Source organism: Nomascus leucogenys, chromosome 13, assembly GCF_006542625.1.
Source record: "Nomascus leucogenys isolate Asia chromosome 13, Asia_NLE_v1, whole genome shotgun sequence".
NCBI classification, from domain to species: domain Eukaryota; kingdom Metazoa; phylum Chordata; class Mammalia; order Primates; family Hylobatidae; genus Nomascus; species Nomascus leucogenys.
In genome coordinates, this window is record NC_044393.1 from 91,443,741 (window position 1) to 91,460,625 (window position 16,885).

General features: G+C 44.9%; 4 gene segments (V, D, J or C); all 4 read left to right on the forward strand.

Annotated features, from left to right (window-relative positions):
* The first annotated feature begins 1,086 nt into the window (after positions 1–1,086).
* LOC115838040 lies at positions 1,087–1,657 on the forward strand. The segment is given in 2 exon segments: positions 1,087–1,132; positions 1,232–1,657. Coding segments are annotated over 2 exon segments (472 nt in total).
* A 3,302-nt stretch (positions 1,658–4,959) lies between these two features.
* LOC115838041 lies at positions 4,960–8,796 on the forward strand. The segment is given in 3 exon segments: positions 4,960–5,032; positions 5,132–5,553; positions 8,683–8,796. Coding segments are annotated over 3 exon segments (609 nt in total).
* A 159-nt stretch (positions 8,797–8,955) lies between these two features.
* LOC115838042 lies at positions 8,956–10,503 on the forward strand. The segment is given in 3 exon segments: positions 8,956–9,061; positions 9,173–9,615; positions 10,396–10,503. Coding segments are annotated over 3 exon segments (600 nt in total).
* A 5,710-nt stretch (positions 10,504–16,213) lies between these two features.
* LOC115838043 lies at positions 16,214–16,814 on the forward strand. The segment is given in 2 exon segments: positions 16,214–16,348; positions 16,471–16,814. Coding segments are annotated over 2 exon segments (420 nt in total).
* The last annotated feature ends 71 nt before the right edge of the window (positions 16,815–16,885 follow it).

Below are 16,885 nucleotides of genomic sequence, written 5' to 3' on the forward strand. Positions count from 1 at the left end.
TGTAAATCAACTCTGGAGCATTTAATTTCCAAATGTTTATGAAAAAGACAATCTTCTTCCGGTTTTACTGTAGAGATAAATAATGAGAGAGATTCTGGACTCTGGGCTTTGCAAACTCACTAGAGTTCAAGAATAAATACACTCAGAGAGGTCTTTCACTGCAAAGAAGAGCTTTGAAATCGAATGAACTTTCAGGATATCAGTTTGGCTCCTGTATCTCTAACAATGCAGTTGACATGCTTGCTTTTCCTGGGGAGATCAGGGGCCAACTCCTAACTCGCTTGTGGATAGTTGAAGTGCATTCAAAGGAGTAAGAGCACAGAGCCATCAGGGAGAGGAATAGGAGAGTTTGCAGAGAATCTGGCTTTCTGTAAGACAATGAGTTCATCTTGAAATAATTGGAGTGTGAGGTGCAGATGAATATAGTTGGCAAGATCCTAGGTAAGATATACTATACAGAAGGCTTTATGAATTGCTAATATCAAGACAAATCCACAGGGAGCCTCCGTAGGTGTGCATTTGTGTCTCAGATCAATTACAGTTCAGTCCTGCCCGATTCATCTCCCAGAGATGCAGCCTCCATTTATTTTATTTTATTTTATTTTATTTTTATTTTTATTTTTATTTTTTTTTTTGAGACGGAGTCTCGCTCTGTCGCCCAGGCTGGAGTGCAGTGGCGCGACCTTGGCTCACTGCAAGCTCCGACTCCCGGGTTCACGCCATTCTCCTGCCTCAGCCTCCCGAGTAGCTGGGACTACAGGCGCCTGCCACCGCGCCCAGCTAATTTTTTTTTTGTATTTTTAGTAGAGACGGGGTTTCACCATGTTAGCCAGGATGGTCTCGATCTCCTGACCTCGTGATCCGCCCGTCTTGGCCTCCCAAAGTGCTGGGATTACAGGCGTGAGCCACCGCGCCCGGCCGCAGCCTCCATTTAAATAAGGAGTTTTCAAATTGGGGGTGGTGGCCCATTCAGTGACATCACTGACAGATGCACCTTGTGTGGATAAAATGTCACCAAATTCATTTCTTTGCTCATGCTCACAGAGGCCCTGGTCTGGAATGTTCCACATCTGCTCTCACTCTGCCATGGGCTCTTGGACCCTCTGTGTGTCCCTTTATATCCTGGTAGCGAGTGAGTTCTCCAATATTTATTATGGTCATGCTGGACCTCTGTCTAGATGACTCCTTATATTTTCCTTATTCTGTCCCCCAGTTCTGTCTTCTTTTATAGCACACACAGATGCTGGCATTAACCAGTCGCCCAGGCATAAAGTGACAGAGATGGGACAATCAATAACTCTGAGATGCAAACCTATTTCAGGCCACAGTGATCTTCTCTGGTACAGACAGACCTTGGTGCAGGGACTGGAATTGCTGAATTACTTCTACAGCCGGACCCTCGTAGATGACTCAGGGATGCCCAAGGATCGATTCTCAGCACAGATGCCTGGAATGATACATTCCAGATGTATCATTCTCCACTCTGAGGATCCAGCCCACGGAACCCAGGGACTCGGGCCTGTATTTCTGTGCCAGCAGCTTTGCCACAGCACTGCAGAATCTCCCCATCTCTGTGCAGAAACCCTGGTGCTTCCTCTTCTCCCCACAGCTCTCAGCAGTCATGAGTAAAGTCTTTCCTGCTCCTCTCTCACCATAAAAATTAAGTGGGTTTGGGGCATGACAAAGACAGAATATGGTAGGATATTAACATAAAAAATCATGTGTAGGGGATAATGTAGAAAATGTGTTTTGTGAATTTCTCACAAATTGTCTAAGGAGTCAGAATTCACAGGCATGTAAGATAAACCTTAATTACCCCCACTGTAGGGTTCCTTGCCTCCAGGTGTTTGCCATCCGCATTAGCAAGCTGAGAGCTCCTGAGAATGGCTATGTCTTTTGAACTAGTCTGCCCTCTACATTCTATTTTCACTCTAAGCTGTGAATACAAATTTCCCCTACAAGTTTTCTTGATTGTAAAAGAAAATTCTTTTCTATGGCATTTCTTATAATGTTAATTTCAACTTACCATTTATATAGGGATTTTGCATTGCACTTAAAGAGTAAACCTCCTGGGGGTAATACAGGCAGTGAAATAGGTTAGATGTAAGCTGCTCCTCCTGGACTCTAGGGATCTATTTGTCTTTATCCTGCTTAAGGAGAGCCAAGTTCTAGCTGAAGGCCTGTGCCAACTCACAGGACACTGACGTGGTCTCTTCCACTGCCTGCTTGGAGCTATCCACATGTATCCACACAGGCTGTCTAAAAGCACACAGGCCTGGCCAGTCTTACTTTCCTCCCTGATGCTGTGTCCTGGACACGCATATCTATATATTTTTTCTGGTTTATGCCGCATATTTCTACACAGCGCTTGCAATTCATTCTGAAGAGTCATAATTTCTTTCTTCTATAGTGGTACTTACATACTGATCACTTCTCAACCCCTATCAGGGTATCACTGGCAGTTGTAGCAAACTATTCCTGTATTTTGAGTGCCCAAGGCAATTTGAGTTTGACAAAGAGCACATTTGTGCTGTTCCTGCCTACTGGCCACTAGGAGGCACTGTGGCCTCATTGTCATCCAGAGTCTATGGGGGAGGGGCTGGGATTGCTCCCTGGAGGATCCTTAATGAAAATCCTGGAGTTGGACCTCGATTCAGGGAGCTGGGTTGGAGGTGTCTGCAATGAAGGCTGAGAATAAAGGGATTAGAGACCAATGCTTTTGCCTTTATTGATGCGGAGATGGGTTTTGCTCTAAATTGAGATTTGAATGGGGCTCTGAGTAGCAGACATGCTTGCAAGTGGATATACCTCTGAGCTCACTGAAGATGTGGAGGCACAAGGAGCTGGGGTGGTGAAGCGCCCGTGTTCTGGGCTGGGGAAAGCAGAGAAGCAGTTTTTGTGTCACAGGAGCCTTGTAGAGCCTGGCCCCAAGCCAGCCGAGGCTAGCCCTACCTGTTCTGTCAAATGTAGAGGGAAGAGCAGGTAGAAATGGAGGCGCTACTCTGGACCATGTCAGAGGGAGCCTCTCCTCGGGGAGCTTCAATCACAATGATGCTACCAGCAGCATAAAAACACTTATTAGCAAGGCTTAGGGTGGAGTAGGACAGAATTTTCTCCCCCAAGAACTTTTGCTCTGGGCAGGAAAATGCCGCAATCTAGCTCTAACTCTATTACTCCAGATGCCTCTGTGTCCCTGGAAGAAGGTGGGGTCTGAGCATATAAAAGTTGTGTTTGTTGGTTTGTTTTGCCTGCGTTGATTTCGTTTTTACATGTGATCGCGAATCTGACTCTACCAGTATTTTGTATCCGGCTTCTGCCTCTCTCTCTCTCATGAGTCCCATGGCTACTATAAGGTATTCAATTTCTATTGCTGCTGTAATGAATTACCACTAACTTGGTGGCTTACAACCACACAAGTATTACCTTACAGTTCTGGAGGTCAGAAGTCTAAAATGGATGTTACTGGGCTAAAATCCAAGTGTTGTCAGGGCTGCATTCCTTCCTGAGGCTCTAGGGAAGAACTGTTTTTCCTCCTTTTCAGCTTCTAGAGGCCACCAGCGCTCCTTGGCTCATGGCCCCATTCAATCTTCAAAGCCAACAAGGGCTGGCTGAGCCTTTGCTCACTCTGCATCACTCTGATGCTCACTTTTCATCCTCCCTCTTCCACATTTTAGGACCATTGTGATTACGTTGGGCCCCTATATTAAGGTCAGCTGATTGGCAACCTTACTTCACTTGGAACTTTAATTCCCCTTTATCAGGTAATTCAACACATTCATAGGTTCCAGGGATTAGGCCTGGGCATGGATGAAGGGCCATCGTTCTGCCTACCAAACCTAGGCACCTAGTAACAGGGAGGAAAACATGCTGGTCCCCTTGAAAACTGATTGATGACCACCGTTTTACATTCTGGAACTAACACACACAACAAAGGGATGGAGCCCACAAGGAAACAGACACCTCAGGTCACACAAGCTCATCTGTAAACTATTTGCTCCTTAGGATGGGCAAGTCCCCTGGGGTGCAGGGGACTCAGCTGTATGCCTCTGTGCCAACAGCGAAAATGTGGCCTTAAACTACTTCTTCTTTGTTAGCAAATAACCTAGTTGACCAATTCATAGAGCAGAGGTTCTCTCAGTTCTCTACACTCTACATCCTGAGAGGAAGTCAGTTAGTGAGATGTAAGATTCTTTTACAAGAAAAAGGCCAGGTGTAAAGATTAAGAAATGCTGAGCTTTGCTAGAGGTAAGAATAAGATGTAAATCAACTCTGGAGCATTTAATTTCCAAATCTTTGTGAAAAAGACAATCTTATTTCTGATTTATTGTGTGGATAGAGAATGTGAGAAATTCTGTGCTCTGGGCTTTGCAAACTCAATAGAGTTCAAGGATCAATAAACTCAGAGAGGCCCTTCACTGCAAAGAAGAGCTTTGAAATCTAATGAGCTTTCGGGACACCGATTCAGCTCTTGTATCTTTAACAATGCCGTTGACATGCTTGCTCTTCCTGGGTAACTCAGATGCTAACTTCTAACTCATTTAAAGGCATTTGAAGAACTAGGAGCACAGAGCCACCAGTGAGAGATATAGGAGAGTTTGCAGAGAAGCTGGCTTGCAAAAAGGCAATGAGTTCATCTTTAAATGCTTGGAGTTTGAGGTGCAGATGGATATAGTTGGCAGGCTCCTAGGTAAGGCATGTTATGGAGAAGGTGCTATGAATTGATAATATCAAAGCAAATCTACAGGGATCCTCTGCAAGTGTGCATCTGTATCTCAGATCAATTATAGTTGACTTCAGTCCTGCCTGATTCATCTCCCAAAAATGTAGCCTCCGCTTAAAGGAGCTTTCAAGTTGGGGGTGGTGGCCCATTCAGTGATGTCACTAACAGATGCATCTTGTGGGGGTAAAATGTCCCAAAGTATCTTTTTTTGCTCGTATTCATAAGGGCCCTGGTCTGGAATGTGCCACATCTCCTCTCACTCTGCCCTGGACTCCTGGACCCTCTGTGTGTCCCTTTGTATCCTGGTAGTGAGTGAGTCCTCACGTATTTCTCACCCTCATGCTGGGCCTCTGTATAGATGACTTCCTGTATTTTCCTTATTCTGTTTCCTAATTTTGCCTTCTTTTATAGCATGCACAGATGCTGGCATTATCCAGTCACCCAAGCATGAGGTGACAGAAATGGAACAAACAGTGACTCTGAGATGTGAGCCAATTTTCGGCCACAATCTCCTTTTCTGGTACAGACAGACCTTCGTGCAGGAACTGGAATTGCTGAGTTACTTCCGGAGCCGATCTATTATGGATGACGCAGGTATGCCCACAGATCGATTCTCAGCTGAGAGGCCTGATGGATCATTCTCTACTCTGAAGATCCAGCCTGCAGAGCAGGGGGACTCGGCCCTGTATGTCTGTGCAAGTCGCTTAGCCACAGCGCTGCAGAATCTCCCCCTCCCTGTGCAGAAACTCTGTTGCTTCCTTTTCTCCACAGCTCCCAGCAGTCCTGAGCAAAGTCTTTCCTGCCTCACCCTCCCCACAAGAATAATTAAGTGGGTTTGGGGCATGTCAAAGACAGAAGATGATACAATATCAACATACAAAATCTTGTGTAGGAGATAATGTCGAAAATGCATTTTGCAAATTTCTCACAAATTGCATATGGGGTCAGAACTCACACACAGGTAGGATAAACCTTAATTACCCACACCATAGGTTTCCCTGCCTTCCTGTATTTGCCACCCCCATCCAAACAGTGGGAGCTCCTGAGACTGGCTATGTCTTGCCTACTTCATTCCCTTTTCACTCTAAGCCATGAACAGAAATTTCCCCTGCAAGTGCTCTTTATTGTAAATGAAAGTTCTTTTCTATGATTGTGGGCATTCCTTTATAATGCTAATTTCAATTTACCATTTATATGCGGATTTTTACATTACACTTAAAGAGACCTTCAGTGTGGATAATACAGGCTGTTTAATACATTAGAAGTAAGCTACCCCTCTTGGCCTACAGGGATCCATTTGTTTCTATCTTGCATAAAGCAAGCCAGCTGCTAGCTAAAGGTCTGTGTGCACTCACAGGACACTGAGGAGATCTCCTCCACTGCCTGTCCTGGAACTATCAATATGAATATACACAGGGTGTCTAAAAGCACACAGGGCCAGGTGTGGTGGCTCATGCCTGTAATCTCAGCACTTTGGGAGCCTGAGGCGGGAGGATCGCTTGAGGTGAGGAGTTCAAGACTAGTCTCGGCCTCCCAAAGTGCAGGGATACAGGCGTTAGCCACCATGCCTGGCCTCTCCACCCAATTTTTAAGCCCATGAGAGCTATGGCTGTGCCTGCTGCATTTACCAACATTGGTGCCTGGCATGTGGGGACACCCATTTCACAGAAAATGGATGAGTGAATGAGAGGCTGAGCAAGTGATGAGTGGGTGGAAAAATCAATAGCAGGAACACGCTACATCTACTGTAACCTGGCAGAGACCTAGCATTAAGTACAAGAAAGCCCACCCCTTTGATTGCTGGCCCAGGTCGGTCTTGGAAAGTGATGGGTAATCACCATCATGGCAGCCACACCTGGGTCAAGGCTTCCTCTTGGCGGCTGCAGCACAAGACCTCCTCCAGGTCTCTGTGCTCTCCTTCAGGGTCTTTCCCCACAACAAATCGAGACAGATCAGAGATCCACTTCTAGAATTCCACCCTTAAAGGTTATTCCTTGAAACCACTTCTGGTAAAAAAATCTCCATTAAGTTTACAACAATAAAACAGGGCCACTACAAGTTTGAGAGTGTAACAGATTTATGATCAGAATTAGACTTTACGCATACGCGGGAGTCGCTGAGGAAGAGAAGGTCTGGAGGAGAGAAGTCAGAAGGTGAGGGAGCCAGTCAGTAGCCAGGGCTTCTGGAGCTCTGGGCAGGACAGGCTGGATTGGCAGAGACATGGGAGGATCAGAGCATGCCAGGCCATGCAGTGGGACCTTGAGCCAGGAGCAAGGAAAAGGCCAAGGAAACCTGCTTCTGGGGAAGCTGTTCCCACTCTATGGGGGCCACCCCTGCAGGTGCACTGCCAAACACTGGAGGCAGCCTGGCTGCTGTTTGCCAGCATCTGGGAAGATGAACTGGACACAGAGTGCAGAAGGAACAGGACTTCCTAGGTCTTTTGGATGCCTCTGTATCTGCTGGTCACAGACTCTCACTGTCTGACCACAATGACCTGCCAAGTGTAATAGTGACTGCTTTTCCTCTGTCTTCCAAATTTTACCAAATGTATCCTTGACCATCTCTACCCCAGAATGATAAGATAAATGGCATTCTGGGAAAGGCAGGCTCTTGCTTTGCAAAGTTGACTTAACACAATTCAGCCCAGGATGGATTCTCCCAGATTAAGGCTTTGGATCACACAACTGCCTCAACCTGCCATGGTCCCTGGACTCTTCTCCATGGACACCTGTGTTGCCCAGGTGAATGTGGACACAATTTGTATGTGGATGTTCCAGACACTGACTACCAACTTTTCTTTTAATCCTGTACCTGAAATCTACCTCCATCCAGCTGGTCTATATATGTATGAGATTTATTTTTTAAAAAGCAGAGAATTTGAATTCTATTCTAAATCTTTACTTGGGACTGTCCATAGAGCATTTTTGACCCTACTAAGCTATATTGTGGGTGTATTTGGCAGCCCAGAGTGCGGCAGACTGTTCTTGGGCCCATACATTTGCGAGTTAGACTGGAGATGCCTGTAAACATGACAGATTCTTGGTGTTGTTCACTCTCAGTCCAGGCCTCTCTGGAATGTCACAGACTACCATCAAACAAATAGATCCACAGTATGAAGAACATAAGGACATAAAAATTGCCAAACAGTATATCTAGTAATGCCTCATACAATCACTGAAAACAAAATAGTAAGTCAAACAGTTGATGAGCTGCTCCTGTGTCAATGATGGATCGGCAGGAGTGATCTAGAACGCAGCACAGAAAATTAAAAATGAAATATGAAAAAGTTAAAGAACAGGGAAGAAAAAAAGGATGTTTCCCATATATTAGAATATGCATATTTTCATAAATTCCCATTTTTTCTTGCATATGATTGCAGTTTTAAACAGATAAAATAGGTAGAATGTTATGAGGTGATATTTATGAGATGTTAGCTGAGAATTATTTAGAGGTGTTTAAGGACCTAAATTCAGAGTTTCCAGAACCAAAGTGAATCTCAAGTAAGACAAATAGTCAAGTCATTGGGAAATTGTAGAACATGAGGGACAAAGAGAAGATTTTGAAAGCAGTCAGAAAGAAAACAGAAATACCTCCCATAGGAATAGATGGAGAACAAGAGTAAGTCAAGACAGTGGTTAAAAATAACCATTAGCTCAATTGTCATTCTCCTTCATTTAAGGTGACATTGATTAAAAAAAAAAACTGTTATAAGTAGAATATGGAAAAAGACCGCTGTGGGTTTCTACCAAGGTATCTTTTCTGAATTACAGTTAACAAAGGTGGGAAATTATCCCAAAGAGAGGCATGAGGGCAGTTCGTGAGGGAACGCATGTGATGGCACAGACCCATTGGACATGTGTGATGGGAGGAATGGAGGAGGCTGGGGCATGAATGGGGATGGCAGAGGGGACCTTGACTGGCAGGAAACACAATGAGCTTAAACCCTTTGTGCCCTATGTTAGGGGCGCTGTTGGTACATCCTACAGACAGAGGAGCGGCTGTGGAATGCAAAGATGAACTCAGACAGGCAGCATGAGGCCTCTGTTTCCAGACAGCTCTGGAGCCCAAAGCGATGAGCCAAGCATTGATGTTAAAAAGGAGGTTATAAATATTTAAAGCATCACCTAAGTGTGTTCTAACAGAAATGCTGTGGCCCTGACATCCTGGGGATTGAGAGAGGAAGTGATGTCACTGTGGGAACTGCCCTGTGGAGACAAGGACGTCCCTCATCCTCTGCTCCAGCTCACAGCGACACCGATCTGGTAAAGCCCCCATCCTGGCCTGACCCTGCCATGGGTACCAGGCTTCTCTGCTGGGTGGTCCTGGGTTTCCTAGGGACAGGTGAGTCCTCAGAACACAAAGTAGTTTCATTTTTTTTCTGTGTGTAGGCATGTGTGTGTGTGAAGACTACAAATATTTTCCTTATTCTGTTGCCAAATTCTATTTCCACAGATCACACAGGTGCTGGAGTCTCCCAGTCTCCCAGGTACAAAGTCACAAAGAAGGGACAGGATGTAGCTCTCAGGTGTGATCCAATTTCAGGTCATGTATCCCTTTATTGGTACCGACAGACCCTGAGGCAGGGCCCAGAGTTTCTGACTTACTTCAATTATGAAGCTCAACAAGACAAATCAGGGCTGCTCAGTGGTCGGTTCTCTGCAGAGAGGCCTGAGGGATCCGTCTCCACTCTGAAGATCCAGCGCACAGAGCAGGGGGACACGGCGGTGTATCTCTGTGCCAGCAGCTTAGCCACAGCGTGGCACAGTTGCCTCCTTCCTGCTCACAAACCTCATCCTTCTCTCTCCTTGCAGCTCCTAGAGACCCTTAACAGAGGGCTCTCTTTACTCCTCACTTTTCTTGGGAAAAAGGCAGATGTGGACCTCGCTGTCCTTTGGGTAGGAAGAGACCACAGATTCATTCCTGAAACACAGTGACTGCAAATGTAGGTGGTGAAAACAATTACGGCCCACTGCACTCTAGGAGTCCTCGGAGCCAGCTCACTGCTCCAAGCAAGGAGTGGGTGTCTTAGCCTTGGCCTTCAGGGCAGACATGCATCTTCTGTAGGTCTTGGAGGCTGCTGTGCTGCCCACATACATGAGGTTGTCATAGGCAGGAAACACGCTTCTTCTTCATATGTTGGGGCATCTGGCATCTGGAAGGTCTGAGGCTACATCCCCAGGAACATCTTTCTTCTGAAGCCTGTTCTACCCGGTCACCTTGGAAGTTTCTGCAACAAAATATCAAACATCTCTTCCTGTTTGAAGTAAAGGTCTTTGCAAATTTGTGGTCCTTATTGATAAATACAATCATGGTAACAGTAAGACTTCACTTCTTCTGCCTACTTCAAGCCACGTGTATCCTTTATTTTGTTTGCATTTGCCATTGCTGCTGTCCTGACAGACAGAAGCATACATTCACCACCCCTGCCCGTTCACCTTGATTCCCTCGGGAAATCTAATTTCTAGACTCCGAGGGTTTTCATTGCTGTCCAGCTCTTTTGATTTGAAATAATTTTCCTGAGGCCAACTCAAGATGTGTTTTATTTATAATATTGATTCTATTTCTTTTTCTTTTATTCTTCATATTATGTATTATTATATAGTACTTGTTATAAATAGAAGTACAATGATTATATTGTAATAGAATCTTCAACTCGTCTGTGGGTGATGCTGCAGTTTGTATCTATGAAAGCGAATGCACTGGCCAGAGCTGATGTGATTATGGATCATGGGTTTCGGGGAGTCCTCAGTGTCCCAGACGCAGCCATGATAGAGGTGCCCTGAGTCTTTCATAGCTAGGAGGGGCATCACAGCCCTCCCAAATTCTCTGATCAGAAATTGTGGTTGTACAGACACCAAATTTCTTTCCCCAGAGAATGATGGTCTCTGGTTGGGAGTTGCTCTAGACTCATTTTTTATTGTGCCATCATCAAATCATTCCTTGCTCAGGTACCCTGTGTCTCCTGGGACTGAGTAAGGCCAAGGCACAGATGGGAATTCCTTGTCTTCCTAGACCTTGTCTCTAACTGCTGCCACCTTCCTCCACGTGACTCCTGAGACACCTGGTCGTAACAGTGGACAAGCTCTGACACTGAGGCTGAACAGAACACAGTTCACAGTTGTAAACGGTGCTGCAACAACATGAAACAAAAGCAATCAGGACTTCCAACTTATACAGAGAATGAACATACAAGAGTAGCAAAGGGCAGATATTACTAATGAACAAATGTTTCCTCGCATGGAATATTCAGATGCTGGAGTCATTGGGAACAGAGATGGCCAAGCAGCTACATGTAAGTTGTGAACCACTTACAGCCCCACTATTATTCTAGGCACTGACAGACCCTGCAACAAGGACTATTTTGCTTTGGCAGCTAAGCAGCTCCGCACCAGTCAGGAATGACTCTGCTTTTACTTCAGTCTGAGAGGTCAGAAGGGTCACACCCTCAATATTCTCCTCTCCAAGACGGAGTATGGCCACTCTCCATCTCAGTCCCTGGAAGTTGTCCAGCGCTCCCTGAGAATCCCTGCTCTGGGGCAGAATCACCAAGGCTTATCCTCGCCAGCTCCCCACAGGCTCCAGCAGGACTTTCCTGCCAGGTGCAGGGCACAGGAATGGCTCTGCCTGTCTCTTAGTTAGAGGAATGCCATGCAATGGTATTTGTATCAGAGGGACTGGGATTCTGAGTCTCCTTTAAAGTACTTCATAATATTTTCTTTGTTTTTTGTTTTATTTCGCCATCTCACCAATGAGGAGAGAAATCCCTTGGTAGTTATATTGTTTTTGGCACTTGGGAAGGTTTTTATGGTTAAGTCACATTAAGAAATTGTGCCTTTTTTTTCCGGTTCAGATATAATCCAAGGCAGTGAAAGAAACAGCAATAATTTTGAAAGCAGTCACTTATGCATCCTATGATAAAGGTGTTAAGTTTCATTGCCCACATCTAACTTTCAGTCTAGTGAAAATGAAAAGGCACAGTTAAGGGGCATGTGAGCATGCCATGAGAGAGGTTGATGCCAATTGAGAAGTCTGTGCCAATCCCCAGTACTGTGGGATTGAAGGGTAGGGAGAGATGACCTCTCCTTCAGACCGTGCTCAACAAGGAGGGAGTGAGAGTTCATCCATGGGAACCTGAGGAGGAGCAAATCCCAGGGGCATCTAACTCAGGCTGCAGGAACAAATGCTTGGAGAGGAAAATGGTCCAGTTCAGCTGTCACAGGAGACAGGAGAAAGCAAAGTCATCTAATCCACAGTCCCCTGGCTGATTTGCTTCCTTATGATAGTGTTTTGCACCAGTGTGTCCTCATCTCCCGCTGCTCCTCTGCCACTTTCATAATCATCTCTTCCCTCTTTGTGGCTCAGATCAGTAGATGTGCATTGTACAAGCTGATCATTTCCTGTAGCAGCCCCTTTGCTAGTCCTAGCTATATCCATCCTTATTTTCTGCATTAGGTACTGCTCCCTCCACCATTGCTTATTGCCTTGTAACAGGTCTCCTTTATATATTTCAATTTTACTTTCTATTAATAGACATTTTTGACTTCATCTTTTGCTTATCTATGCTTTTGGGGTAACACTGTCATTTTTGGAGGGCATTTTTGTTTATCTTTAGTCATTCAGATTAAATAATCTCTTTATATTTCAACGTCTGTGTTTTCTTCCTATTTTCAACCAAATATTATTTCCTTTCATTCCTCTCATTCTGTTCCTCTTTCTTTAGATTGTAGTTTTAAGGGAGAAAAAGACTATAACTGGAGCTATGTGATAAGAGTTATTCAGAATGAGGATGGGATATTAAGATTGGTAATTCAAAGCAATAGTCAGGGTTAGAACTAGTGTTGGGATGAGGGTTTAGGGAAGCTGTTCCTAAAACCTGCGGGATGGCACTTCTGGAATATTCTGGCAGCTCACTCTGCAGACACTTCCCAGCATTCCTTGGGCCATTGCAGAAGAAACTAATGAAACTTCAGTTATTGGCCACAAGATGGCAGTGTGGTCCACTGGGAACTAAAGGGCTCTGGGGAGTCTGGGAGAGCAGCCTAGGAGGGAAAGGGTTAAGAAAAATTAGGGCTTGGATCCAATATTATGCAGATGTTGCAGCGGTTTTCAGTTATTGCTAGGCTACCTACGGCTATGCAAGTGATGGGACATCCCTCTAATCTTTAATGAGATCTACAGTTGAAGAATGTTGGCTGGGCTGCCTTGGTGTGGGGCAGGTTCAGAGGAGCAACTGCCTCAGAGAAACAGGGGAAAGCCAGGGGCACACTGTGCCCTGATCTCAGTGCATCTCTGTTGCACCTCATCTTCCCTGCAGGTCTCGCCAGGCAACAGCTTTAACCTGCTTGAGTGATCTGGGATTCTGCAAGTTTATAAGTCGTACTGATAACATCACCTTGGCTGAGATTCCATTGGACACCAAGCACCTGTACTCTGGAAGACAAAAAATATTGATAACAATTTCTAAAACACCTAACTAAACAAACTACTGAAGGAAAATGTTAATAGATGCACCAAAGTGTGCCGTTAGATCTGAAGATAATCGACTAGTAGAATTATCGAAAACAGACTATAAATAAGTCTCTACTAAGTATTTGTGGGCATCGAGCAGTGTTTGAGTCCCCTCAGGGTAGATTAAGGAAGGAATTCAGTTATTATCTTCATGTTGGCTTGGATTAAAATCCATGAGCTCCTCATTTTATTTTCTTGTAAAATATTACAGAATAATATTGAGCAAATATTTCATTTTTCTCTGGCCTGTATCCCTGTTTAGCACTTACAGGTAAAGCGGACACCTAGAGGCAAGGTTTCTTTAGTTGGGATCCATTAACTGCAGGACTGGGAGGTCCATAGCTGGGCTTCACAGGGATTGCAAACCCCATGTGTCTGTGCTGTGCCCAACTCCCCTCTGTGAGGCTGCCAAAGGGGGAGGGCTGGGTTCCCCAGGACCCCACTCACAAAGAGGGGAACAGACTGTTTGCTTGGCAAAAGAAATCAATTCATCAATTGGCCAATCTGTTGAAATTCAAAATGAAAGCCTCAATTGTGAGACTGATGAATGCCCAATTTCCCAATTTATGAAACGTATAGCAGCTCAGGGTTCTCAGAATGATTTCAACAGCATATGAAGATATTCTTAGAAAGCTTTTGTTTGTCTACAGCTTTCCTTGATATTGATCCTCACTTGTTTTTCAGCCCACTCATCCGTTGAGATTAATTTGATGCCAAATTTCAATGCTGCCTATTTCAGTCACTGAGCACTTCTCACATTCTCCATATCTTACATAGATATGTGTGCTTCTGTCTTTTCTTATTTTTGTGTGATTCATTTTTAAATTGGGCTGTGCAGAATACAAGCATACATTTGTAAATGACTCTCTTCTTTTATGCAATTTAGCTGTTTACTTTTCAGTAATACTTTTTATTAAGGTATAATTAATACAGTGTAAAACACAAATATTAATAGAAGGACATCCTGGTACATTTTGACAAATGCATCTGCCAGTGCAACAGTAACTGAAATGATTATAGAAAAAATTTCCATCACTCAAGAAAGTGTCCTCATGCTCCTTTCCAATCAATTTCTATTCCAGAGATAAAAACTTGTTATTTTTATCACCATTGACTAACTTCGTCTATTCTTGGGCTTCATATAAATGGAAGCATGTAGTATTTTTACTGAATTATTTTCCTACAAAATTGGTATTTCTGAACTGTATTCATATTGTTGTATCAGTAGGTCATTCTTTCTTAAGACTAATATTCCCTTGCATAAATAGACCACAACTTGTTTATCCAAGCTCCTGTTGATGGACATCCATGTTATTCCTGTCTTCAACTATTACGAATAAAGTTGTTGTGAACATTCTTGTGGAATTCTTTTTTTTGGACATATGCATTCTTTTTTTTTTCTTTGAGGTATAGACTTAAGAGTGGAAATACTGACTCACAGTGTAGATGTGTGTGCTAGCTTGAGTGTCCCCACAAAAGCTCATGTTGAAATTTGTCAATATAATGGTATTGGGAGGTGGGACAGCTATGAATAGGTCATGAGGGATCTGCCCTCAGAAGGAGATCAATGCCCTATTGTGGGAGTGAGTGAGTTGTCTTGGGAATGGTCTTCTGATAAAAAGGATGAATTCAGTCATTTTCTCTGTCTTGGGTGCTTGCTTCCCCTTCCTTCTGCCTTGGATAACAGCAGGAGGCCCTCAGCAGTTATGGCCCTTTGATCTTGGACTTCTCAGTCTCCAGATCTACAAGCCAAATAAATCTCTTGTCTTTATAAATTACCCAGTCTGTGGTATTTCTCTATAGCAGTAAGAAAGAAATTGAAAGAAAAAATGGTACCGAGAGTGACGCTGTTGCTATAGTACCTGAAAATGTAGAAACAGCTTTGGTTAATGGGAAATGGGTAATGGATAGAGGCTGGAAGAATTCGGAGAAGCAGACTAGCAAAAGCGTAGATTGCTGAAACCGAGCATTAAGGGCAATTCTGGTGAAGGTTCAGGGGGAAATGAGGAACAAGGTATCAGAAATTGAAGTAAATGCCATCCTTGTTTTAAGCAGCAAAATCCCTGGCAAAATTGTGTCCTGTTCTAGAACTTTATGGAATATAAAAATTATGAGCCATTCACTAGGATATCTACTGAAATAAATATCTAAGTGGCAAAGCATTTAGGCTACTGTGTGACTACTTTCAGGCACCAGGAAATTTAACCCAGCAAGAAGGGAGCCAACGAAATAGATTTTGCAAACCAGCACAGGTGGTAACCTTACCTCCCTCTGCTCTCCTGTCTCCCAGAAGCCAATCTCACTCTGGAGTTATAGAAAAGGGGAGACAGTTAACATGATACACTGGGGTCAGCCTCTGAAAGCAGGGTGGTTCTGGAGGGATTAATATAAACTGTCCAGAGCACTACATGTAGGATGGCCTTGAGGGTGCTGAGTCAGAAGCTGGCTAGGTCTGTGCTGTGAGCTGATAAGGCCCTAGAATTATTTCTGGGGAATCTGCACTCTTAATAATTTACAGACAACACAGGTCTCCTTTGGATCTCATCAGATGGACTAAATCTTGGGAACTCTGCCCCACTGGCCACTGAGGAAAGGGGCTGGGAATGTTGCCTGGGACAGGAAAATATAATAAGAAACATTGGTGTGAATCTAGCATCAGAAAGATGATGTGAGGACAGCAAGGAAGAGGTGCAACTTGAGGTTTAATCACAGGCTCCTCACCCTCTGCTGATGGGCAGGTGTGTGAGCTCCAGCATGGCCACCACAGCACGAGGTGGGGGAAGGGTGAGAGGGTGATGGGGCAGCCTGTGAGCTGGGGCAGTGTAGGCAGAGGAGGAACTGTATCATCACAGAAGCTTCTGCCTTCACCCATCCCTTCAGCTCTGCAGGACAGATAGAGTCCAGGGTCTGTGGAGCACTAGACCTAAGGAAGTCTGCATGGGGAGGACAAAGGACAGTGACATCACAGGATACCCCTCCCATCAGGAAAATCAAGGCGAAGAACTCACTAGGCTCTTCCCTAGGAGGACAAAGCCCTGAATCAGATGCAGTGCTGCCTGCCCCACTGGGCCATGGGCCCCGGGCTCCTCTGCTGGGTGCTGCTTTGTCTCCTGGGAGCAGGTGAGTCCTGTGCAGAGGACAGCAGCCTCATTCTCAGCTTTCCCACCCGTGTCCTCCACATTATCTTGGGGAGGAGCTCCAGGCTGTCTGCTGTGCTCATCTTCCCTCTGCTTTTCTCACAGGCCCAGTGGAGACTGGAGTCACCCAAAGTCCCACACACCTGATCAAAACGAGAGGACAGCAAGTGACGCTGAGATGCTCTCCTATGTCTGGGCACACCAGTGTGTACTGGTACCAACAGGTCCTGGGCCAAGGCCTCCAGTTCCTCCTTTGGTATAACGAGGAAGCAGAGAGAGAAAGAGGAAACTTCCCTCGTAGATTTTCAGGTCGCCAGTTCCCTAACTATAGCTCTGAGCTGAATGTGAACGCCTCGTTGCTGGAGGACTCGGCCCTGTATCTCTGTGCCAGCAGCTTGGCACAGCCCGGCAGAGTCACTGACATTCTGTATATAAACTTCCTGCCTTAGCTTTGCCTTGAGAGCGGCAGGCCCCACCCAGGTTTCACTCCTTCAAGGGAAGCTTTTAGTTGTATGGAAGG